This window comes from Trematomus bernacchii, unplaced genomic scaffold (assembly GCF_902827165.1).
Source record: "Trematomus bernacchii unplaced genomic scaffold, fTreBer1.1, whole genome shotgun sequence".
NCBI classification, from domain to species: Eukaryota; Metazoa; Chordata; class Actinopteri; order Perciformes; family Nototheniidae; genus Trematomus; species Trematomus bernacchii.
The window spans coordinates 241085-268768 of NW_022987899.1; the positions used below are offsets into that span (position 1 = coordinate 241085).

The window sequence follows — 27684 nt, forward strand, 5'->3', positions numbered from 1 at the left end:
GATATTACGAGTGGGTTTCCAGGCAGAAGGCAGGAACAAGATTATACTTATTTTTATCTGCGTATCATCCTATGACATTATCACACCGAAACACGGCCTCCATCACGCAGATCAATAGAGATATTTTTTCAATTCGAACGGATGTCAGAAGAGGGAGTGATCCAGTGCTCGCTCACAAGAAGACATCACACGAGGAGGCTACCAGTGCTCGCTCACAAGAAGACATCACACGAGGAGGCTACCAGTGCTCGCTCACAGGAAGACATCACACGAGGAGGCTACCAGTGCTCGCTCACAGGAAAACATCACACGAGGTGGCTACCAGTGCTCGCTCACAAGAAGACATCACACGAGGAGGCTACCAGTGCTCGCTCACAAGAAGACATCACACGAGGAGGCTACCAGTGCTCGCTCACAAGAAGACATCACACGAGGAGGCTACCAGTGCTCGCTCACAGGAAGACATCACACGAGGAGGCTACCAGTGCTCGCTCACAGGAAGACATCACACGAGGAGGCTACCAGTGCTCGCTCACAGGAAGACATCACACGAGGAGGCTACCAGTGCTCGCTCACAGGAAGACATCACACGAGGAGGCTACCAGTGCTCGCTCACAAGAAGACATCACACGAGGAGGCTACCAGTGCTCGCTCACAAGAAGACATCACACGAGGAGGCTACCAGTGCTCGCTCACAAGAAGACATCACACGAGGAGGCTACCAGTGCTCGCTCACAGGAAGACATCAAACGAGGAGGCTACAGTGTGTGATTTATAGTATTGTACACATAAAGCAGGATGAGAAGACAAAAATAATAGAAAGAAACACATGTAATCCAACAAAGAGGGAGATGGTCATGGTCAGACAACGACGGAGATTTACAGCACCCATTGAGTGATATATAAAGTGTAAACAAACGACAGATTGCTTGCCATCCACCCTCCCACACACACACATTCCAGTCCCAGGGAGCCGGCCCGTTGCCCCTGGCAGCCGGTGCTGTAATGGCGCTGCTCCGGCTCAAAAGTAGCGCAGCGTGGTGGTTGCCAAGTGATAAAGCGTGCAGGCAGTCGGCTGAATGTGGCAGAGTTGGCCTGCAAGGATAAGGAATGACTTGTCTGTAGTTGTAACACCAATATCATAGAATAACAAAAGCACAAACTGGGTAGAAATTGAACTGCAGTTACAGTTAGTTATATAGCGAGTTAAGTTATAGCAATGGCCATGACAGCAGAGTTTATAGCCATGTTTGTTATAACTGGTCACATCTGCAAACATACATATGAATTTATTCACTTTTTCAGTTATTGTAAGAGGTTGTCTTTGTTTGATATCTGCTTGCAAATTTAGAAGCTCCTCCATCTCTTCATCTTGAGTTCTGTGGTCGTCTTTCAATCAGAAGTTGTCGGTTCAATCCCAGCCAGTTCAGTTAACATCGATGTGTCCTTGGCCAAGATACTGAACCCTGAGTTGCTCCTGATGGCTGTGTGTGAGTGTGTGTGAGTGTGTGAGTGTTAGCTTCTTAGAGCAAGTGGCACTGCTCTGCATGAATGGGTGATCTGTTTGGTACATAGACATGTTTTTTATATATTTGTATATATCTGAGACCTATGCTATTGCCTAAAAATAGCATGATACAGTAGGTGACCTTTAAGTTTCGCTATGATAGGACAACAATACAATATTTGCTGTTATCGCAAAGCCTGATTCAATTTATTTCGGGGGCGGGCAACGAATAGTGTGCTTGGACAGAAATGGTGACATAAACGTGCCATTGAAATTTCAAAATAAAGGCAGATCTGTGAGATAATGATATGATAATATTGGACTGTCGTTCATTAAATTGATATATCAGTCTAGATAAATGAACTGCAGCAGAAATAATCATTTATTTCATCCCAATATCTCTTAAAAGCTGCTGTTTATACATTTCACATGTGCCATTGAAATATCAAAATAAAGGCGGATCTTTGATGATATGATAATATTGGACTGTTGTTCATTAAATATATATATGTATCTATCCAGACAAAATGTACCGTCACACCATTAATAATTTAATTAAACAACATATATCTGCAAATCACTCCATCTCAAATCGTCTATAATCAATATTTTCATCATAGTGAATCAAATGACTGTGAGAGTTATCAGCTCCCCCTCAGCTTTACGGAGCTTTTTAATGAGTCTCAGCTCATTGTGGAGCCAGGCCCACAACTTTACTGTTGTATCTTCTCGCTGCATTGTTCACAGGAGGCAGCTGTTTTCAGTTAACAAGCTGCAAAAAACTGAATGCCACCTGTTCAGCTCACAACAGCCGAGAGACAAAGTTAGAGACTAGCTGGTGAACGGGATGGAGCATTTAGCAGCTAAGGAGCCGTACATTTCCCTCAGGAGTTCGAAGAGGTCTAAAACCGAGTAAATATTGGATTTATATTCACAACGTGGCAAAGAAAACACATATTCAAAGAATTGTTGTTTTGTTAGCTTCTGGATGTGTGATACAAAAACAGTTTGCTAATGAGCTTATTATATTAAAAGGTAATATGTCGACATGATGTTAGCAACTTGTTTCTGCTGCCCCCAAGTGGCCAAAAAACAAACAACTATCGCAGGTTAAAAAAGAACAAATCGAAATGACTTTAACTCGCAGACCTACTTTAAATTACTCAAATTTGAGTTGCCCAACATTTCAAACACATTAAAGGGGCCCTATTATGCTTGTTATATGAGTTATATACAGTAGGTTTTTCTGTGTGTAAATGGTCTGGAAAGGCAAAAATCTGAAAGTTCCCTACAGAAGGGAGTTTACTGTATGTCCCCCCCTCAGCCTGAAACGCCTCCATTGGACTCCTCTGTTTGCTTCCGTAACATATTGACATTGATTGATTGAATTGATTGATTGATTGAAAAGTTTATTAACAGCTTGTATATTGGGTACAGTACAGTACAGCTCAAAACATACAATTGTTAAGGGGATGCAGACCAGAGAAAGACTTTCGTCTTGTTTACATCAGGGTCCCCCATTTCCAATTCATCATATCATTTAAGACATATAAGACATATTTGACATACAGATGGCTTATTTACAATTTACATACAGTTGGTTTTTTACATACAGATGGCTTATTTACAATTTTCATTTTAGATTTCGTTCTAATACATCCTAACCGGACATTTAAGACATACCAAGTCTACAGATATACAGTTAGTAACAGAGTCTAAAATGCGAGTATATACATAGATGGGGGGGGAAGCTGTCCATTGTACGACAGGTTGAGATTTGTACCATTACCGGGGCCAGTTTTGCAATGCTCTCCCCTGAAGGTGCTCTTTAAGAGAGGTTTTGAAGGTAAGTATAGTTTTACTTTCCTTTACAGTTGTGGGAAGAGCGTTCCACCTTGATGTGGCATAATTCCGAAACGTGTATTCCCCCTTTTTTGTGCCAAATCTGGGTTTTACATGATTTGTGGAGCTCCCACTGGTGTTATGATCATGGTATTCCTTGACCTTTGGGAAGAATTTTGACATGTACATGGGTACCATAGAGGTGTAGTGGATCTTGTAGACCAGGCCCATTGCAAGTAGCTGTACTTTGTCGTCTACATCACTACATAAAACTTGCGCTTCTATTGGCTAGCACTCCAACACATGTAAGTGATAGGCTAAGGGGCGGGACATGTCTAAGCGGTTGACCAATCACAATAGAGCCGGCCAGCTAACCAATCAGAGCAGCCTGGGCTCTGGTTTCAGACAGAGGGTGAAAAGAGGTGCAATGTGGTGCTATATGCTATGTGCTATGTGCTATGTGCTATGTGCTAAGAGGCAGTATGAGAAAAATAAAGAGCTTTTTTGAACATTAAAGCATGGAGACATGTCCCAGTAGAGGAAAACAAATACAAAATATGAACCTGAAAATGAGCAGAATATTTCCTCTTTACATGTGAAATGTTAAGACATTCAGTGTTGGCTTGAAATATCCACAGTCAGCTATCTAAGATAAAAAAAAAACTATTATTATCATCCTTGAAAACCTGAATCGGTTTAACCCTAAGGCTAAAAAACACACAACCTCACACACTCACACACTCTCATCCTGCGTCCGTTCACCCATGTAACTTTATGGACACCTTCCTGTCCATAAACCCAGGAGATGGGATAGAGAGGACAGGGGATGTCTCGGAGGGAATTGCCCAGTAAAACACTGCACCCTAATCTCTGGCTACCAGCTCAAATCCTCTGCTATTAAATGCCCTCTCTCCCCTCTTGATAGCATTTTATTAACTGTATTTGTTCACTGAGACTTTCAATTCAGCACCACTTTGGCATGACATTGGGAGAGGAGTGCAAAAAAAGCAGAAATCATGAGCCATGTTGTAAAAGTGGGCATCGTAATAACTTTAATCCTGCAAATAAAGAGTTTCTATTCAGCGGTGAACAATGAAGCACTGCGCTGACAGCGAGCGAGTTAGACTGGGAGAAGACAGATATATAAAGAGAAACAAGGAGACAAACGGGAAGATCAGAGCAGAAGAAATGAAATGCACACATGTTAAACTGACTGCCTTTGCATATTGGGGTGTCAGACATTATAAGCATGATTATTCCTTTAGCTGTACGACACTATAAGACCCGAATGCTTTCACATCAAACGAAATGTGCTTTCCACAGTGTCACAGAGTGCAGGTTTTAATCCTCCTCCCATTGCCTCTGCGTCTCGACTCCACTACCTCTGTGTTTCATCATGCAGCTTCAGATACTCGGGGGAATAGAGGACAGACAAAAACAAGTTTGAATGTAAGGAGAGCGAACATAGCGGGGTGTTTACTGAAGGCTCAGCTGCTGGGCACACCTTAGAAAACAAAGGTGATCCAAATGCCCTCCCTGTGGGATCACAAGGAGAAAACAACTCGTGCCCCACTTCAAGTTATATCAGTGTTTCATGTACTACGACATTTGTTCTACAGCTTGAATTAATATACTCTTGTTCAAATTGAAAATGTACATCCCGGGGCCTCCTTAACATTTGTAAATGTATTTTCTACAGAACATTTAAAACCAATCCTGTACAAAAAGAGGTACAACACCCGTGAGTGTAGTGAATCGAGCGAGGGTGCGATTTATTGCTACAGATTTCAACTGTTCTTCGGAGAGAGGATAACATGTGTTTCTCCTTTTAAACTTTAGGACATTCAGTTGCTGCCAATATGCATTAACATGTAGTATATCGTACCTGTGTTCATGTATATTGATAATCTATGAGTTACACTGGGATGATACGGTTTCAATTTTGTGTAAAACTTTAATGCAATTTTCATTTTGACCACTATATTAAATGCTTTGCCCCAAATGCTCTGTCTTTGGAAACCGATGGACTATCCACTCCAAGTAGGGAATGAGTCCTTACCCCAAGTGAAGGAGTTCAAGTATCTCGGGGTCTTGTTCTCGAGTGAGGGAACAATGGAGCGTGAGATGGGCCGGAGAATCGGAGCAGCGTGAGCGGTACTGCAGTCGCTTTACCGCAGCGTTGTGACGAAAAGAGAGCTGAGCCAGAAGGCAAAGCTCTCTGTCTACCGGGCCGTTTTCGTTCCTACCCTCACCTATGGTCATGAAGGATGGGTCATGACCGAAAGAACGAGATCGCGGATACAAGCGACCGAGATGGGTTTTCTCCGTAGGGTGGCGGGCGTCTCCCTTAGGGATAAGGTGAGAAGTTCAGTCATCCGGGAGGGACTCGGAGTTGAACCGCTCCTCCTTCGCGTAGAAAGGAGCCAGTTGAGGTGGTTCGGGCACCTAGTAAGGATGCCACCTGGGCGCCTCCCTATATGGAGGTGTTCCAGGCACGTCCAGCTGGGAAGAGACCAAGGGGTAGACCTAGGACCAGGTGGAGGGATTATATCTCTTCGCTGGCCTGGGAGCGCCTTGGGACCCCCCAGTCAGAGCTGGTTGATGAGGGGAAAGGAACGTTTGGGACTCTCTGCTGGAACTGATACCTCCGCGACCCGACCACGGATAAGCGGGAGAAGATGGATGGATGAATCAAATGTTGATTTTTTTTATAAATGATAAGAAATGGAGAGTTTTAATGAATAAAAGGAACCCTCTTTATCAAACACGTACAGTTACACAATAAGAAATCACACAGACTGTGTTGCTGCTGCCCCACATTGGTAGGACAATAATGTTCATGATTACAAACAAACGCATATCCTTGCATTGAAGGAAGAATGCAATGTTTGAACCACATTGTAATTATGTATTTTCTGATGAAAAGAAAAAATGGAAAACATTGTAGTCCATTCTCCAAGTGTAATGCCTTATCTGTGATATTTTATTAAACGCGTGCACCAAAAGTAAGTCTATATTAAGGGCTACACAGACTTTAAAACAGATGAGTTTGATCATACTGTATATATCATTATGTTAGTGTTTCTGTATGTGAATCAGCCTCCGCTAACCCCAGCAGATGGATGCCGAACAAGTGATGTGTCTCAACTGTTTCCTCGTGTAAAGGTGTGACAACCAAATTCCAACTTTCGTGTTGAATTTTAAAGGTCACCTGTCATGCTATTTTTAGGCAATAGCATAGGTCTCAGATATATAAAAATATATAAAAAACATGTCTATGAAGTGTTTTGCTCAAAATACCAAACAGATCACCCATTCTAGCCATGCCTCATATCCCTCTATTTCACTTCCTGTTTCAAAAGTGCTGATTTGGGGTATAAAGCTTTAAAAAATAAAAAATAATTGCTAAAAAAAAAAAGGAGGGGTCTGAGCTCATGCGGGACCCGGCAGCTACCGTCTAAACTAAATGCTGCCGTGATGAAACACCATATCATGGATTATCAAGGATTATCTCTGAAACAGTATGGAGCTCAAAGGCTTTCTCTCTTGCCGGTTATACCACCAGGTGAGTTCCTTTTTATTTCCTGCTTCTTCACACACATGCTCTCCAGTACAGGTTAGCTCTGAGTGTTAGCGATGCTAATGTAAACACCGACCATATTACGGCCAAAACAGTCGGGCATTGTTTCTGATAGCAACGTTTCTGATAGGGCCGTGGGTCCACATTTCCGATATTACGTCATATCGGACGCAAATCTGGATCAGCTCCGTTGTAGCCCCGTTTTTAGAGATGTGGGTACGGAGGAAAAGAGAGAGGGTTTTATTTTCTGACGCTGCGTGGGTTCCCTGACACACCGGGGACACATATTTATGTGTAAAAGACATAAAAAAGTGCATTTTGCATGACAGGTCCCCTTTAAAGCATTCAAAACTCGTTAAAAGAAGCCAATGGTTTTTTTCTGCACACCAGCAAAGTCTGTTGACAGCTGCAGATGGTAAATGTCAAGAGAATAAGACGAAGCAGCAGAAGGAGGAGGGAAAGTTCATTCAGTTTATTCAAAACAGGCTTGAAAATATAATTCAAAACACTTATTTATATGAAAATGCAACAGATAGCATCTTTAAATGTGAAAATCTCCATCCAATTTGCTGAATCTCTCCCTGAGCTGCATTCACTGCCCTCCGTCTCTTTCTTCTTACCTGAGTATGTTCTTCCTATTTCAATTTCAGCCTGTCACTCAGCCGCTCTCCTATTGTCTGCCGCTGCCCTCTAGCAAAAGCCCGTCACAGATTTCCATCTCTTATTTATTTTTTTTGCACGTAAACCCCCGAGACCCTCCAGCTGCCCTCCCGAGGAGCTGGAAATGGAGAGAAAGCGGCGAAGGCATGATTACGATGTCAATTCATAAACACCGCTCCCTGAGAGACTGCATGGATGAAAGCGCCAATGCCACGGGAAAATTACCCACCACGCCGGGACAAGTCATTTGCTTCACAGTGGAGCAAAACAACAAACACTCAGACGCCGGCGCACACACACTCACACACACACACACTGGCATACACACAGGCAGGTTAATAAAAAGAGGAGAAGAGTGAAAATTGATGGGGGCGACTTAGAGGTGGAGAAGTGCATCAAGAATTTAGATGTGTGTGTGCAGCTCTCTACAGGTGCTCTTAAATGTAAACAGCAGGGGGGGACTGTCAAACACACACACACACACAGCCATTTCATGTGTTCTTTGAGCATCAGGTGGCCGTAAATACCACCTCTGAAATGCCACACAGCTAGATATAATCTATTTGTTTGAAGACCCACAGCATAGCATAAAAGAGAAGACTCATTGATATTTAAATGGTGTGTGTGTGTGTGTGTGTGTGTGTGTGTGTGTGTGTGTGTGTGTGTGTGTGTGTAACACAGAGAGAGAATGGCAGCAGCTGTGAAAATGCCAGCAGCGGAAAAAGTTGGATTTTGAGATGTAGTGGAGGATTAGAAAGTAGATATTTCTCTGCATTGATGAGGCAGAGATGGATTGTTTCCTACTTGCTCGATATATTCAAGCACGACTCGTGAGAAAATAAATTGTACTGGAGGAAAGCCTGAGCAGATCAGTTTCAAGACGTATTGTGGTGGGACACATTCAGCCGGGGGGAAATGTTTCAAATCACCTGCAAAGAAGGTGATACAAATCAAAATACATTTCTCCAAGCTTCCCATACAGTACAGGGATATTTGTTTGAAGAAGATGCAAAAGTAGATGGCCGTAGAAGTGAACTTTTTCATGCCACACCATATAAAACAGTGTCATTTGAATAAAAAGGCACTCCAACTTAAACATGATAATGCTTGTGTTTGGCGAGGGAAAGGGATGGACTGTATTAAAACAACAACAAAAAGTTATCATGTAAAGTATAGACATGTAATTTAGCCAAATATACTAAAACACCACTCGTGTAGCTTAATGCTAAACTATACTTGCAAGCTATCTGCTAGCTAGCTGTGTATAAGTCGCTCTTATCAAAAAATGTGTCGTTAAGAGAAAAAAAACATGTATAAATCGCTTCGGTGTATAAGTCGCATTTATCCACTGAAGTCTTCATCCTCTGTGTCGCTGTTAAACACTTCCGCCAACTCCGGGGGAAGTGTTTAACAGCGACACAGAGGGGGAAGTGTTTAACAGCGACACAGAGGGGGAAGTGTTTAACAGCGACACAGAGGGGGAAGTGTTTAACAGCGACACAGAGGGGGAAGTGTTTAACAGCGACACAGAGGGGGAAGTGTTTAACAGTGACACAGTGGGGGAAGTGTTTAACAGCGACACAGAGGGGGAAGTGTTTAACAGCGACACAGAGGGGGAAGTGTTTAACAGCGACACAGAGGGGGAAGTGTTTAACAGCGACACAGAGGGGGAAGTGTTTAACAGTGACACAGTGGGGGAAGTGTTTAACAGCGACACAGAGGTGTCGATGAAGCAGCATATCCTGCTCCGGGCTGTCGTCAGACTCACCATCAGAATCAGCTCCAATTAGACCTCTCTGAATCCCGACAGGATGGTGTCGGCCGTCACTGAAGCCCATGCTGTGTCGATCCATCCCACAACATCCTGGAAAGTTACGTGACATCCTCCCCGGTTGTCGTGACTTTTTTCTTCTTCGGTGGTACAGCAGTTTTCAGTTGTCACGATTGTATACAGTGGCATCTATTGGCCCTAGTTTGAACGGTATAAGTCGCAGGACCAGCCAGACAGCTTAAAAAACTGGGACTTATAGTCCGGAAAATACGGTACTTTATACACAATTTTTAATAAACTGTTTTGAAACCAAAATGCCTTTTAGAGAATCCTTCTCAGATGTTTTTGCGTCATAATTGACAGTGCAGAACAGCTGGCTTTCTTTCACATTTTGTGTAAACAATGAGAAAGACAATAGACTTGTTTACTGAGGTCAGCAGGGCAAAGGTAAGACCAACTAGGCTTTCGCTTCTCTTTTTGAAAAATAAATTACAGCAAACATTTCAGAGAGGCCCTATTAGGCTCATTTTCTGTTTCATATTTGTATGTAGTGTCTCTACTTTGACATGTCTCCATGCTTTAATGTTCAAAAAGCTCTTTATTTTTCTCATACTGCCTGTGCTGCTGCACCTCTTTTCACCCTCTGTCTGAAACCAGAGTCCAGTCTGTTGTGATTGGTTAACCGCGAAGAAATGTCCCGCCCCTTAGCCTATCACGTGCAATGTGTTGGAGTCCAATGGAGGCGTTTCATGCAAAACAATAGGGCCCCTTTAATAGTGTGCAATTGTTTCACTGAATACAGACGTTGGCCGGCTCTGTTGTGATTGGTCAACCGCTTAGAGACGTCCCGCCCCTTAGGCTATCACGTGCAATGTGTTGGAGCGCCGGCCAATTGAAGCGCAAGTGTTACACAATGATGTCACTTTGTTTCGGAAGTCTATTGGAGGCGTTTCAGGCATGGGGAGAGTGGTTAGAAAGCTATATAACTCACTACAGGGAAAACCCAAAAAGCATTATAAAACAGAAACAGAGTTGTCTCCTTGAACAAGGCATCACATCTCAACCTGCTCCACAGAAAGCACCACAGCACTGAGGGATGAGGATCTTCAACAAACAGTAAGTTTGCTCAGCTTTACAAATATGAACCAGGCTGTGTGAGAAAATAATGAATTTCTGTAACCCTTGATGAATAAAAGGAGATATTTGCACAGAAAAACAAAAGCTCAGATCTCAAAAGACATCCAAGTGTTTCCCAGCACATTCCTGTCATATTATTTGAATGTAATCCCGTTAAATATTAAAAGTTCTGTGTGTAGTAATTTGTGTTCCTCGAAGTCAAGACCACATTTCTTATGAGCCCACGTTCCCCGTCGCAGAGCCGATGTTGGAACGTGTCTCTGCTCTCTGGTGTGCGTCGCTGTGGTTATTTTCTGCTCGTCTTTACTCAAGAACACAGACATGTTGGGAGGGATTTCTCCCCTCAGCCTTTCACTCTTTCCACCATCTGTCGCTGTGAGGAGTTATGAAAGCACATCCTGTGAAGTCCTCTCCAATTTTGATACTTAATCACAAACGTCTGAATGCTTTTTCACATAAGAACATGCACTTGGGATGTGGCTGAAGGTTTTGCTGATCATTTCTTAACAGTAAACCTTCAGAAAAACTGTATAACACTAGCTGAGAAACTCACTATAGGTCCACATGATCATCACCTTGGGCTAAATCAAACTGTTTGCTTCAAATAGTGGTTTATTTTTCTCTAACTGTGGTCATAAATAGTTACCTGAACTCAACGGCATGGTTATTGAAGGCGTGGTAGTCTTCAAAAAGCAGCACACTTCACTAAAACCATTCTACCAAGTTATGTTTGTGCCTCAAAGAAACTTAAACAAAACCTGTGTAAGAACAGCTTGGTTCAATTTTGGCCAGAAACCTATGGCATACACAACATATGTGCACATGTATCCACTATCAAATAAAGTCCAATTGGGAGACAACACATGTTGAAGCTCCCCTATTCCCTTGTATGTGCAATAATTGTATATTGGTGACAACTCAATACAGAACAGATCATGTATCTCCAGTCAAAACTGACCAGACGGCACACAGTGTTGAATGCAGCAAACTGAAGGACTTGTTTTGAATGTACGGTAATATTAAAATGTCAATCTCAGAGTTGATTTGGAATACATAGGAGAACTTTTCTGCAGTGGTGTGTTTGTTTTGGAGCGGGTGTTTCCTGGCTAGCGCTGGGCGTGGGGCTCCTGAACTCTCAGAGACAGATGTTAGGGCCGGGCTCGGACATCCACTCGCGCCATAATGAGAACTCCAGGGGCCAAGGCCCACGCACGCACGCACGCACGCACGCACGCACGCACGCACGCACGCACGCACGCACGCACACACACAACACATACAACACCATACCTGCCACATTCACACACAATGCAAAAAACAAAAACACAACCCGAACACAACCCGAGAAACTAAAAGTGAGAGCCAGGGTTGAATTTATGATTTAATAATGATGTGCTGGTTATAACAGTGAGTGACCTTCACTCTCTCACACACACACACACACACACACTCTTCACAGCTTCTGTGTTAACATACAGTGTCTCTAAGTGACAAGATATTCAAATAGAGGGCAGGGAGAGATAGGAGGTGAATGGAAAGGTCTTGAGAGAGCGGGAGGGTGTGTGTGTGTGTGTGTGTGTGTGTGTGTGTGTGTGTGTGTGTGTGTGTGTGTGTGTGTGTGTGTGTGTGTGTGTGTGTCTCCTGCCAACCATGTTTTAGGTGTTTAATGAATGAACATTGCTCTTTAATTATTCACAACTCGATTATTAGCTCCCAGCCTGCGATGTCCGAACTTGTACGAGCGTGCGAGGGATGAGATTAAAACCGTGATTAAATGTTTTTTCTGCATACTTGCAAAATGTTTTGAGTTTACATATATTCATGTGTTCATGTGTTTATGTATGTGTGACCGGGCGATGCATTGAGGGTGCGTGAGAAATACGCTTGTGTGCATGCAAAGATGTCAATGTATGATAAGGTGTTATTGCTTGCAGTATCTTCAGGGTTAACAAAGCACAGCCAGCCTAATGAAGTAGACAAAAGCTTCTGCGATGGAAGAACTAAAACAACTAACTAAAAATATATTAGCTTTTAAATGTCCTTAACCCAGCGCCAATCCAACAGGAGAGTCTCCATGGGGTCCTGGTGTGGGAGGCAGGAAGTGAAGGAGAGAGAAGGGGAGGAGACGGATCCTCAGGGCGGGGGGGGGGGGACGACAGTGTGATAACGCCAGGCTAAGCCTTGCCGTCGGTAATTACCTCCACACTAATGCTACACCAGGAAATTCCAGCGGGAGCATGGACGAAGATGAGGACGAAAGATTTGAAGAAAAGAGTAGTGATTGAATTTGTGATATTATGGGCTCCAGGATTAGACACAAAGAAAAAACATGGAACATGGTAAGATAGAGAACAGAGGAGGAACGAGGAGGCAAAGCGGTGGGAGGAGCAGGGACACGGTGACCCAGATCCTCCGCCCGGTAACAGAGGGGGGCGGGGGGTGGGGGGGGGGGGGGGGTGCTGCTGTCTGCTGCAGGATGAAGAGATGCAGGACGAGAAGCAGCGGCCGCAGTGTGACAGCTGCTCTAAATCAAACAAGCCGGGACATGCAGGTTTGAAAACAATCAAATTGTGACAAATGGTGTTTTTTCCCTCTCACTGCTGGAGCATTGTGGGGCTTCTGTGAGAGAGCTGAAAGCACCTTGGTGATTCCTCCCAAAACACACCGGTACAAATGAGGCCCTGAACATCCAGATACAAAATGAAACAACCCAGCAGAGAGTTCACATCTCTCAGGATTTGACCTAGACACGGGTAAACACACACACACACACACACACACACACACACACACACACACACACACACACACACACACACACACACACACACACACAACACACACACACACACACACACACACACACACACACACACACACACACACACACACACACACACACACACACACACACACACACACACACACACACACACACACACACACACACACATATAGATATTTCTCTATACGCTTTTGGGAATGCAATTACTGAGCTTGTGCAACAGGGAACTGAGGAAAGGAGAAGTTCAGTGTATGTGTGTGTGTGTGTGTGTGTGTGTGTGTGTGTGTGTGTGTGTGTGTGTGTGTGAGTGTGTGTGTGTGTGTGCGTGCGCATGTGTCCCAGATACAGCAGTAGGATGAAATTGCTGCATCAGAGACAGGCTTTCTACACAACGATGGTCCCACCTGTTCAGTTCACATGCTGCACCTGTGCATGTGTGCGTGCGTGTGTGCGTGCGTGTGTGCGTGCGTGTGTGCGTGCGTGTGTGTCTGTGTTCAGTCGCTACAGATGTACATGGATGTATTTCAAGTCCTTGAAGTTATTGTACTCGGCCCAAAGAATCTACGAAACAAACTATCTAAAGATACATACTAACTATGGATGGCATTCATTTGGCCTCCAGTGAGACTGTAAGGAATCTTGGTGTTATATTTGATCAGGATTTATCCTTTAACGCCCACATAAAATCAATCTCAAGCACCGCTTTCTTTCATCTACGTAACATTGCAGAAATCAGGCATATCTTGCCTCAAAACGGTGCAGAGAAACTAGTCCATGCATTTGTTCCTTCAAGGCTGGATTATTGTAACTCTTTATTATCAGGGTGTACCAAGAAGTCAGTTAAGTCTCTTCAGCTGATTCAAAATGCTGCAGCACGCGTACTAACCACATTACTCCTGTTCTGGCTGCCTTACACTGCCTCCCTATAGAACACAGGATAGAATTTAAAATCCTTCTTCTCGCCTACAAAGCCCTTAATGGGCAGGCGCCATCTTACCTTAAAGAACTCATTATACCCTACTGTCCTACTAGGGCATTGCGGTCCAAGAATGCAGGGTTGTTGGTTGTTCCTAGAGTCTCTAAAAGTACAATGGGAGCCAGAGCCTTTTCTTATCAAGCTCCACTTTTGTGGAATCAGCTTCCAGTTTGTGTTCGGGCGGCAGACAGCCTATCCGTTTTTAAGAGTACGCTTAAGACCTTCCTTTTTGATAAAGCTTATAGTTGATAAAATAATCTAATAAGAGTGCATTGACGTAGACACGTTGTGCCTCTTCACCTATACATCTTAGTTCTTACTCTCTTTCCTTACTGATGGTATGTCATTTGGTTGTGTGTGTGATCCCTGCCGAGTCGACACACAACTGTTGATTGGTGTCAGTGCCAGAAACACCTTTTAGGAGCAATGCGCTCATGGTATAGATGTCATTTGGTTGTGTGTGTAGACGGTGGAAGCAGGGAGAGGCATACACGTGCCTTGATCCCTGCTGAGTCGACACACAACTGTTGATTGGTGTCAGTGCCAGAAAAACTTTTAAGGAGCAATGCGCTCATGGTATAGATGTGGCGCATACATCTTAGTTCCTACCCCTTTCCCTCACCCTATCCTAAGGGAGTGCATGTACGTAGACACGTTGTGCCTCTCCACCTCTGTTCCTTACTTCTTACTTGCTACCCCTTTCCCTCACCCTATCCTAAGGGAGTGCATGTACGTAGACACGTTGTGCCTCTCCACCTCTGTTCCTTACTTCTTACTTGCTACCCCTTTCCCTCACCCTATCCTAAGGGAGTGCATGTACGTAGACACGTTGTGCCTCTCCACCTCTGTTCCTTACTTCTTACTTGCTACCCCTTTCCCTCACCCTATCCTAAGGGAGTCCATGTACGTAGACATGTTAGTTTTGCTGCTATAGGCTTAGACTGTCAGGGGACACCTTACTTCTTCCTTCTCTCTGTCTGTACCTGTGTACTCTCATGTTCCCAATAACCCAGCTTCCCTCAAATTTCTTTTTGGTGTCTATCTACGCCGGGATCCTGAGTCGTGGCTGATCCTGTTGCTGTTCCTCTGTCCTGGATCCTGGATCCTGAGTCCTGGATCCTGAGTCCTGGATCCTGAGTCCTGCATCCTGAGTCCTGCATCCTGAGTCCTGGATCCTGAGTCCTGGATCCTGCATCCTGAGTCCTGGATCCTGAGTCCTGGATCCTGCATCCTGAGTCCTGGATCCTGAGTCCTGGATCCTGAGTCCTGGACTTCGAGTCGTGGCTGAACCTGTCTCTGTGGTCCTGCCTGACTCTCATCATACTACTTCCCTGATGGCTCCCACAGGATTGTTGACATGCTCGTGGATTCATCTTCTTATTATAGACACATGCATTTCCGAACATTTGGTCTGCCTACGTTGTAAATGTATTATCTCTTCGATTTACACACGGCATCTATTGCACGTCTGTCCGTCCTGGGAGAGGGATCCCTCCTCTGTTGCTCTCCCTGAGGTTTCTCCCATGTTCCCCTTTAAACTGTGGGGTTTCTCTCTGGAAGTGTTTCCTTGTACGATGTGAGGGTCTAAGGACAGAGGGTGTCGTATTGTCATACTGATATTCTGTACAAACTGTGAAGTCCACTGAGACAAATGTAACATTTGTGATATTGGGCTATATAAATAAACATTGATTGATTGAAGTTTTGAGCAAGGTCCATTCATGTGTCGAATCTCATCACAAAGCCTCTGCAGGAGTCCTGGATCAACGTCCAAAGATTTCTATTGCAGGATGAAAATATGGCCGAGCAGCCGCTATGTGAGAATTATTGGCCACAACTCAATTTACTTCAGACTGTTGGAGCAGGATTTATTTTTAGATGCTTTACGGTCTTGGCTCTGAGGCCCTGCTGCTGGGGAGAGAGAGAGAGAGGAAGAACTTGAAAACTTGGGGTTGTGTCAAGATGGTATCACAAAAACTTTAAGGTTAAGAATTGATCTTGAATTGTTATTTAAAGTTTGTCTGGAGTCGGCTAGCAGCAGTCTCAATCAGAGACGAGCTAAAATCCCAAACTGTGTCTCAGCTTTTATATTTTTGTGTTAAAATCCCCTTTAATCTGATGTTTATTTAAATTAATCTTAATGTATTTTCAATGCAACAAGTTCAATAATTATGTTGGCTTTATTTGAATTTGTCTTAGTTATTTTTATTTACGTCATTTTAAGTTTAAGGTGTGTACACTAAGGCGTGTTTGTTTTGTTTGATTTACAATGTATGTAAAAAAGCGTATATTGGGAGCAAAACACATGTATGGACATATAATTCAAATAATTAAACGTTTAAAAAAAGTGTGTTCATGTATGTAAGAGCTCATCATTCATAGTACGAAGCTGATTGTGAAAACATGTCCTCTAAATGAGTGTAATCCCCCATCACACATTGCTAAATCACTGTTATGTCTCCCAGTTTAAGAGCCAACTGCTTGAACTAAGCGTCGTCATTATGATGCTGCACATTTCCCGGCCATTTTCACCCCTCCATCTGTCACTCATCGATCACTGCTCAGCCTTATCACCGCGGTGACAGCCTGTCAGGTCCCTGCTGTGTTCTCACATATCTCCGCCCCGACAATATTTCTCACACACTGGTGTATGCAAATGCCCACTCACACTCACACTCACACGAGCTAATGGCAAGACAAAGAGGTCCACTCGGTCTGCTTTCAGCACCACGGAGAGCTCTGTTTCTGCAGATCTCACTGAGTGTCATTGGCTCGTTCGGGACCAAGGACAGCGCCTGGCGTCATGTCTGCTCCTGGCTGAATGACTCTGCTGTCCTGCAACTCTCAGAGAATGTCAAGGGCGTCACTTTGTGTTGAAAAGGCAGAGACTTTAAGAACTCAGAAGATTTTAAAATGGTCTCTATTCTGCTTTTTGGGGGTTTTCACTTTTCCTGTAGTGTGTTATATAGGTTTGTGTGCATGTAAATGGTCTGCAAAGGCTCAAATACCAAAGTTCTGGACATCATAGTGACATCACTTTGTAACACTGGTGCTTCTATTGGACACCGCTTTAAAATATTGTACCTGATAGGCTAAGGGGCGGGTCATCTCTAAGCGGTTGACCAATCACAACAGAGCCGGCCAGCTAACCAATCAGATTAGACTGGGCTCTGGTTTCGGACAGAGGGTGGAAAGAGGTGCTGCAGCACAGGCAGTATGAGAGAAATAAAGAGCTTTTTGAACATTAAAGCATGGAGACATGTCACAGGAGAGACACTAATATTAACCTTAAACTGAGCATAATAGGGCCAATTTAACATAGCATTTTAGGCAATGTAATTGGTCCGTTTTTTAATAGATAAATACCAATATCGAGAAAAAACAAGAAGCTATGTCAAGAAATTGTCAAAGTTACTGATCACTATTTCCATAACTTTTACTTGGGCGGATTTTGTTGTTGAGATTGCACATTGATTTACTCTTTACATGTTTTACAAACCTTTCTAAAAGCTTTTTCATTTGTAAGTGAACATTTTGTTATTTTCTTCAGAACACTTTTTTTTATAAATTATACTGTGCAAAAGTAAAAGGGAAATCTCCCCAGCGTCTCCAGTGTAAATGACACCTATGGTGAGCGTGCAGAGAAAAACAAACACTCTCTGCCACCAAAACAACAGCATCAAGATATATTGAAGCTACACAGGCTTGAAGAAACACGGTATTAGCAAGATAAATGTGTGGCTCTTACCACTCATATATCAGTAAATATGAAAAGAAAGCAGTAGTGGTTCAATAATGGCAGAGATAATGTAAGTAAACAGACAGAAGGCAGAAGACCTTGTCTCCAATCACTTCCAGTCATCACCTCTGCTGGAATAACGCCAGGAGCCCTCGCTCTGTAACTCACAACAAGCTGCACTAAACAACAAGGCTTTTATCAGAAAGGACAAGAAGACTACTCAAGTTGAAGGAGCAATACTAAAAGTGTCAAAAATATTCTTTGACGAGTAAGACCTGCAGGTACTTCACTTAAGCAATGGTACAAATGTATTGGCATCAGAATATACTTAGGTACAAAGATTAAAGTACTTAATATGCCTTTATGTACGGTGGCCAATCAGTGCAAACGCGCTTCCATTAGGAGAAACGCACTGCTGCTTCAGAAACTATGTAAATATAAAAACACAAATGGGCCAAAACACATGCAAATAGGGAAAAACAATCTGCACCAATTTAGCAACACATACGCAGCATTAAGAAAACATTCGCAAATTATAATCCACGATTGTCAACAAGCGCTCCGGTCTCCGCTCCAGACCTGTTTCTGTTTTATTTCGAGCTATTTTATATTTGCAGCGTTTTGTTTATGCAGTGATTTTAAGAAACGCTGAGCATATTTCGTCAAGTTGGTGCAGATGTTTCTTCATCTTGATGTGTTTTTAGCACATTTGTGTTATTTCACATTTGGATTTGTGTTTTTATATTTGCATCGTTTCTTTTGCTGCAGAGTGTTCCTCCTGATGGAAGCTCTTGTAACGAGTTTGAACGTACATATGGAACATTTTAGAATCATGTAATTACTTGATTATGATCCATTATGTGTTCGTCACAGCTGGTACAGGGTATATGCAGGAATCCTGAAGTCAAATGTAATACCTTTTAAGACCTTTTTTAAGACCCTTTCCATACATTTTAAGACCTCATCGCCACTTGGAGTTTTAACCGGTTACATTGGCGACATGCTTCACCTCACATTTACTATATACAGTATTGATTGTCCTTCCTCCTTATCTTCCAACCATTTGCGGTATTTTTGGAACTTTAAGTATTTTTGGAACTTTAAGTATATTTGGAACGTTGCGGTATTTTTGGAATTGACGGTATTTTTGGAAGTATATTTGGAACTTTAAGTATTTTTGAAATTTACGGTATTTTTGGAACTTTAAGTATTTTTGGAACTTTAAGTATTTTTGGATCTTTGGACCCTTTCCATACATTTTAAGACCTCATCGCCACTTGGAGTTTTAACCGGTTACATTGGTGACACACTTTACCTCACATTGACTATATACAGTATTGATTGTCCTTCCTCCTTATCTTCCAACCATTTGGACGCAGACTTGCATTTCCCCATAACGATGTTGCTTAACAACCGGCGTAAACGGACCTTCGCTCGCTATCAAGCAGTGAGCGTGCGATGTCCTGTTCTGATGACGTCAAATCCAACGGGATGCCATAAATAAACTACACAGAATCACACTACACACCTACGCAATGATTACATTCAGGCACACTGTAGAATACAACCTCTTTGGACAATTTATATACTTATTGAAAACAAGCTACAAAATGTAATACCTTGGAAAATGCCGTTTAATACTTTTTATTAGCCTTCATTTTCGCTAAATTGATTTATCAACTTTTAATACTTTTTAAGACCCCGCGGACACCCTGTGGTAGAGGAGGAGGAGGTCAGTTTATTTATTTGAACACTACTGAAGGATATTTTAAGCTATAACTATAGCAAGATGTGTATTTATTGAGTCAAGCTGTGGAGTGGAGAACAAATTCAAATATTGGCTTCTTATATGTAGAGGAGAGGTATAAAGTAGCATAACATTTAAATACTCATGTAAAGTCAAACTAAGTCAAAATTGTACTTAAGTACTTGAGTAAATGTACGTTATTAGATTCCAACAATGAGTATTCCTCCTGCAGATGTTGACAGTTTTAATTACCAAAAAGTACTATTAGCCTGTAAACAAGTGAAGAAGATGGTGTTGATGTTGGTGTGTTTACAGTAAATACTCCATATAAGCAACAGCATGTGTTTCCTTTATTTATTTATCTATTTATTTGTGTGCGTTGAGAAATGTTTGGGAGTATATCATAAGCTCTGCCAGCTTCTGTTCAGCCTGTAAGTGGCCAACATATGGAACGACAACTGTTGCTTTCACGGGGAAAACAGACAAATGCATTGAAATTGAGCACAGATAGGAGAACAGACACGCAAGTGATGAGCACTTAACACGATCATCAAGGCAACATCACACAGGGGCAGTGTGTGTCAGGGTGTGTGTTTGTGGGGTGTGTGTTTGTGTGTTTGAGGGGATGTAGACTAATGAAGAAAATAAAAATGAACGCTTGATTAATTGTGTGCGCGGGCAGCCCGATACCTGTGGATCATCATCAGCTTTGGAAACCATTAGCAGATACACAGTGCTAATGGGGGGGTGTGTGCAGACTGACAATGACGAGGACGTGTTGCTGCTGATGGTGTGTGATGGTGTGTGTGTGTGTGTATGTGTATGTGTATGTGTGTGTGTGTGTGTGTGTGTGTGTGTGTGTGTGTGTGTGTGTGTGTGTGCGCAAGTGTGTGTTTTCTTGAATGCCATTAACTACCAAGGGACTGCAGAGGAAAATGAATCTGAAAGGCCAAATGTGGCACACTTAATGAGTGCTTGTGTTGAAGGAAGTATGGTGTCGCTGCGAGTCCTCGCGTACAAACATGATTCAACATGATTTAATACAAATTATTAATTTAGTACAAATCCTCTTTAAAAAAATATCATGATCAATTAACTTTTTGACATTCCCATTAAATCACATTGCAATGTCTATATCTTGAAAAATAATCTGACTATTGTCGTTATTTATTTGTCAAACTGTGCAGCTCTATGCATTTGGTGTGTTTAGTCAAATGCACGTTGACATGCCACAAAATAACATTTAGGAACTTTGTGACTAATACAATGTTCCCTCCTCTCCTCATGGGACCCCAGCCCCTTACACTGATACGAACATGAAGTAAGGATGGATCTGTAATACATTATTTCATTTCATATTCTGTTCTTGTACATATCCTATATTCTATTTACATGTATAAATACTTTTTGCACTACTTTTTATTATACATGTTGGATTGTTGGAGGAGCTCAGGTCAGAAGAATTTCGTTGCCATGTCTACCCTTCAGCTTTGTGCATATGACAATAACACCTTTGAATCTTTGAAATTGTTTTCCCACAACGGTAACGTCTATAAGACACTCAGCCACTCTGTCTCTGCATCCATTTCAAGAGTCTGCACTCCACTCAGAGCGCTCCACTTGTCATCTGTGAAGATGTATGAGTCACCGAGACAAAGATCTGCAACTTTCTCCTCGACCCTCCCTCCTCTCCCTCCTCTCCCTCCTCTCCCTCGTCCTCTAATTCTCCCCCTCTCCTCCCCTCTGATCATTTCCTCCGAGGTCAGATGGACCCAGCTGGTGGAGAGGGACAGGTCAGAGACTATCTGTGGCTGTGACCCTCTGCTACTCATCATCCTGTCTGAGTGTGAGAGTGTGGGTTTCTCATACGTGTCATCACTCGGCGCTGAAAAACAGGAGAGAGGGAGCTGCTGAGATTGGACTGGAGGTAAGTGATTGGAGGAAAACAGGAGGAGTGGAAGAGAGCAGGCAGAAGGAGTTCTCTGAACACCAGGAAGAGCTCTTGGGGGGGGGGTGTTTGTGTGTGTGTGTGTGTGTGTGTGCGTGCGTGTGTGCGTGGTGTGTGTTTGTGTGTGTGTCCGTCCGTGCGTGCGTGCGTGCGTGCGTGCGTGCGTTGTGTGGTGTGTGCGTGCGTGCGTGCGTGCGTGCGGTGCTGAACAATTGCATTGAAAAAACATCATTTAAAAACAAGTTACTTAGTTACCTAATTTGGGCACTGAAATATTGTGAATAAACACAGCTAATAAAAAGTTGCGGTCAACACCAAAAGACAGCGACCCACTCATTGTGTCTGACACACACACACACACACACACACACACACACACACACACACACACACACACACACACACACACACACACACACACACACACACACACACACACACACACACACACACACACACACACACACACACACACACACACACACACACACACACAGGTAGTAATAATAATTAGATTTATAGAGAGCTTTGCAGACACATGTTAAAATGTATAAAACATTAGCACAAAACACGTCAAATATACAAGAGAAAATATATTGCACTAGCAGCAACTAACCACTCCATTGGATGACACAATAATGAATCACAATATTACAAGCACTGAACAAGACCAAATTGTAACTAACCCTATTAACTTTACAAGCAACTTCACCACTTTGTGAGATTCATGGCTCCTACTTCTCAACAAACTTGATTATCCTGAAAAAGTGGGGTCTAACAGAAGCAGTGATGAAACACAAACACACAAACACACACACACAATTGCATGCAAACTGCTGATGAAAACGATGTAGAATGAAGGAAAAGTCCGAACAAATTGACCTTGTTTGCCGTGTCCAAGGTCATGAATGCATTTTTTTAAACTACATCTGTTTTCTCTTATCATCGTTTGCCTGTCCCATAAAATCAATGTCCTTCTTTTGTAAGTTCCTTCCCTTTAATCTGTCCCCAAAAACACCTCACAACAAGTACTGACTTAATTCTGCATTACACACTCCAGTCACACACACACACACACACACACACACACACACACACACACACACACACACACACACACACACACACACACACACACACACACACACACACACACACACACACACACACACACACACACACACACACACACACACACACACACACACACACACACACACACACACACACACACACACACACACACACACTTTGTAGGGCAAATCAATGAGCCTTGGCTCTCTGAATATATGCTGCCAAGAATGGTCAGCCGTGACCGCTCAAAGACTCTTAAAGAGAAAAAAAAGACGAGACACCCACTCACTGCGCTGAGCACCCAGTTCATTCAGCTACTGAACTACATGCTCACACACACTGTGACTCCACTCCGTAGCCTCCCTCTCCTTCCACATCTAAAAGAGTTTTGAAGAGACAAAAATACAGGAGGCAGAACAGAAATATTCAGGAGCTGTCTGTAGAGCAAAGATGGAGGAAGATGAGAGCGTTACATGCCTCACTACACTGAGATATATGAGAACAGATCTCAGGGACACAACTCCCTTTTGACAGAACTCGACACCCATCCCATACCAACACATCGGAGCAGAAAGGAATGGCTTTATTTCTCATTGACAACGAATACTGCATGAGTTGACTAAAAGCTCAAGTAGGGCAGCACCATTAATCAAAATGTTATCAAAAGGACTGATGCATTTTTTTAAATTGGCGGTAGCACAATATTTGTTAAATGCTGAAGTGTTGAAATACCATTTTGAATGAAGTATTGTGGAGCAGCAGAGATCGCTCGCCCCCTACAAATTGTATTAAACAGACAGAAGAAAGAGTATTTGTTTTGGATAGACCCTCTTAAAGGGGCACTATTATGCTGTTTGGGGGTTTTCCCTTTCCTGTGATATGCTATATAGGTTTTAGTGCATGTAAATGGTCTGCAAAGGCTAACATCTCTGTGAGTTTCTTTCAGCAGCAATCACAGGAAGTAAAGCACCCTGACTCACACTCTTACTCGATCCGTTGTGTCTAATGGTTGTTGTACTGCACCAGGATCAGTGGCTAGGTGCTCTTCCATTGCCTCCACTACTTCTTAAATGTAATGTGGCTCAGTGAAGCTTGACAAGAGGACAAAGCAAGTGTTTGTTAATACAAAAAAAAGAAGTCAGTGATGCTTCTCGGTGTCTCTGAGCCCTCTTTCCTCCGACCCGACAGGATTTGTGCTGCATCCTGTGTCACAGCCTCGTTGGAGGATTTATAGAGTGCTCCCATAATGCACTTCCTCTCTCCGAAGGGGGGACATAAATCTACCTCTGTTATTTTTGTCAACCCCCTTTTTTTTTATTTGCTAATAGGAACCTTAAATTACAACCCTCCTGGCTTTCTTCATGGTATTGTGCAGAAGCTTGCATGCAGACGGCCTATATAGAAAACCATAAATTATAAAAACCTGCGTCAATTAATCCTGCAACTTTACAGTCATAAGAAAATATAGCCACAGCTTGAAGCTTGTCGCCCTAAAGGGTGAATATAACACATGTTTACAGACTGGAAAAATATGTACAGTGTGTTTATCAGGACATAATAAAGCGGCAAAAAGGTTCCACCAACAAAGAGCCGGGGTGGTTGAATTAAAATACACTGCGCTGGTAATGAGCTATCTAAATTCAGAGTTCATATTTGCTTGGAATTACACAGAAGCGGGTCTCTGGGCAGCGAAAACACTCAAAAGCTCTTTACGCTTCGCTGCCAAAAGATTCTCCCGTTCGAACGGCGTCACGCTCCGTCCCGAGGAAATCGTCTGAGCCACAGCACGCATCCACAAATGCAATAATTCCTTTGTAACCGACATCACATCCTCGCCCATTTGTTTGCATATAGGCCTACTTGGCGGCTGTCAACATGTTGGCTGCACTTTATCACTCTCTGCGGGACACACACACACACACACACACACAGACACACAAAAAAAAACACACACACACACACAGGGGTGTAAAAGCGTTAAGCTCTCATTACTGACAAACTCTGAAACACATACTAAGCAGATACGTGGACATGTAGCGACACACTCGCATGCTAATTCTAACGGGATGACTTGAGGGTGACGGGTGATTAAAGGAAGTTGCACATCCTCGCTTTCCTGGAATGAAACGGTGGCTAAACTCGAAATGACAGGAGTAGCGGCGCTTCAAAGTTATCTGGAAAACAGCTCCACATATTGGCATCCTTCGCCACACTTAATAGGAAAGGACTATTTCAGTCATCATTTTGGTGGAGAAACATCCAGGGGAAGGAAATGGGAAATTATTTCGGGGTTTTTCGTGCTTCTTTTTATGAGTTGTGCTTCCTGCCAGGGTACAGGGATTGGAGAAAGGCAGGGAGGTTCAGTGTAGCAACCGATCCTGAACACAACACACTCACATTTTCTCCCGGATTCAACTATACTGTGGCCCTTTGGGAATCAATTAGAATCATGGTGCGCCTGGTTTTTCCGCCCTTATTGACTCGGCAGCAATTTATTTACTCCACAGCCAGCTCCTGGTGCAAAAATAGAACAAATCCTTTCTATAAATGCAACTTTTTCCTCCTTCTGTATTACATGTGAACAGGTGAATACACAGTATCCCCAAATTAAAAGTTAACGCTTTTTAAAAACAGCACACACATATTCATATTGTCACCCTACGGCTCGTGATAGTCGCCTCACTGTGGCTCGCAAGTAAATCCTATTTAAATGAAAGTGCATATGAGGCAAAAGCTTGACCTCTGAGTTAGGTCAAGGCCTAACAGCTCCCCTAGCATATGTTTTACACACACACACACACACACACACACACACACACACACACACACACACACACACACACACACACACACACACACACACACACACACACACACACACACCACACACACACACACACACACACACACACACACACACACACACACACACACACACACACACACACACACACACACACCTGAGTCAGGAGGATAACAGCTCATCACACTTCTGTCTCTCTGACAGGTGTCACCTTGTAATTTCTTTTTTCAGTTTTCAAAAAAGCCAGCCTCCATCTGCAGGGAGTTGATTAGCAAAAAAAAAAAAAACTTGTTGCCGCATTCACCTACGACACATGCCAAGCCCACTGAGGATGGAGGTGTCCCGCTGCAGTGGGGATACCGGCGGACCTAAAAATAGCTCGGCGGTGAAGGTATGGAGTACATTCTCCACATCTGGATGTCATCATATGTGCCGCTCCGGGGACACTTAATGAGATAATTGCAGCTGTGATTTAAATTAGGCTGTTGATAAATACCCTTAATGTACATAATGCACTAATTAGAGCTGCTTTGATCAACGTTTGGGTACATTTACAAAAGCTGCTGCTGAGTAATGTCAATGTGAATACCTTACATTCATATAAGATAAGTCATAAATGTGTGATAATACAGGTAGATAAAGTTGAATACAGTCATCATAGTGGGCAGATAAGAGATAAGCAGATCATTTTTTTGTTCGCTTCAGCATAGATTAACCTTAGCGTTCAATTAGACCTCCCTGTCCCACTGAGTTGAATGAATTCTGTTTAAAAGTGGCTGTTCTTTATTAAAAACACCAGATGCATTCTGGCCATTTTAATATGTTAAAAGGCATTGCACTTTACCAAATGCTACCTCTTTGCAGGTTTCCACATCAAACTCCACTTCCCTCCTACCCATCTTCACCAGTCACTAACTAACAGGGCAGATCCAGTCTCATAACATCTTTCAACATTGAGCGTTTGCATCAAAATACAAGAGAGCACTATATCACACCAGCATTGCAACTCCCTAAATCAACACTACAGTGAATCCACATGAGATTAACCCAGAAAAGTACGCTTCAAAAAGGTCACAGCGAGCTCCATACTGAACAGAAACACTCTATATCTCCATAGAGCTGCAGTAGGGATGCCAGGAAAGATAAAATAGACACCCTCAAGTGCTATAATACAGTTACAATTATTAAGTGTCTCCACAAGTCCAAATAGGAACACTGCGGGAAAGAACATGAAACACACACGCAGCATGTAGCCTGGTCTGTATCAGATGGACATTTCTCTGCATCCAGCGATAATAAAGCTGTAGTGCACTCGCAGTTTGCGCCACAAACACACACACACACACACACACACACACACACACACACACACACACACACACACACACACACACACACACACACACACACACACACACACACACACACACACACACACGCACACACACACGCACGCCACGCACACACACAGCAGGCAAGTTGCCCTTCACCTACCGTACCTTTGGTGTGAGAAGCGCTCAGACCCAGAGCCAGGAGAGCCAACACGCCGGATATTCTCAGCATCTTTCCCGGTGGAGGATTCAGCGACGGCACGCCGACTTCTCTCCTCTCTTCTGCTCCTTTCTTTTTTCCTTCTCCTTCTCCTATCTTTTGCGCGGAGTGTGGAAAACAGTTCACTGACTGATATGTGGGACAACTAAGACGCGGAGTGGAAGAACCAGGAGGAGGAACACCGGCGCGCCCGAAACGCACCTCACCACGTCGGATATAAAGGAGAGTGGATGGAGGAGACAGCTGCTGGAGCTTTCTGCTGAAACGGGACCGGAGAGCAGCAGCACCCCGGGACCAGACCGAGCCACGTCACAGGAGGAGGGAGATTCAGGCGCCCCCTCTTTCTCTCTCTTTCACTCTCTCTCTCTCTCTTTAACTCTCTCTCATCCTCCGCCCTCCCTCCCTATCTCCTCTCTCTGGAGCTTTCAAGCCTCCGAGCAGGCATCTGTAATGAAAGCGATTGAAAAGCATCTTGCTTAATTGACTCCATAAACAAGTCCATAAAGAAACCATCACATGAATTAACAAGATATTAAAGTATTGTGTGATATAGAGTGGTGGGTG

General features: G+C 43.2%; 1 protein-coding gene across 1 annotated transcript in view; it reads right to left on the reverse strand.

Moving 5' to 3' along the window:
• LOC117470074 (calsyntenin-2-like) overlaps positions 1 to 27351 on the reverse strand; it is a gene marked incomplete at its 3' end in the record, with an annotated part of 240860 nt that extends 213509 nt beyond the window's left edge. The window contains 1 exon segment of the mRNA XM_034114613.1: positions 27074 to 27351. Coding sequence (XP_033970504.1) covers positions 27074 to 27132 — 59 coding nt within the window.
• Between the last annotated feature and the right edge of the window lie 333 nt (positions 27352 to 27684).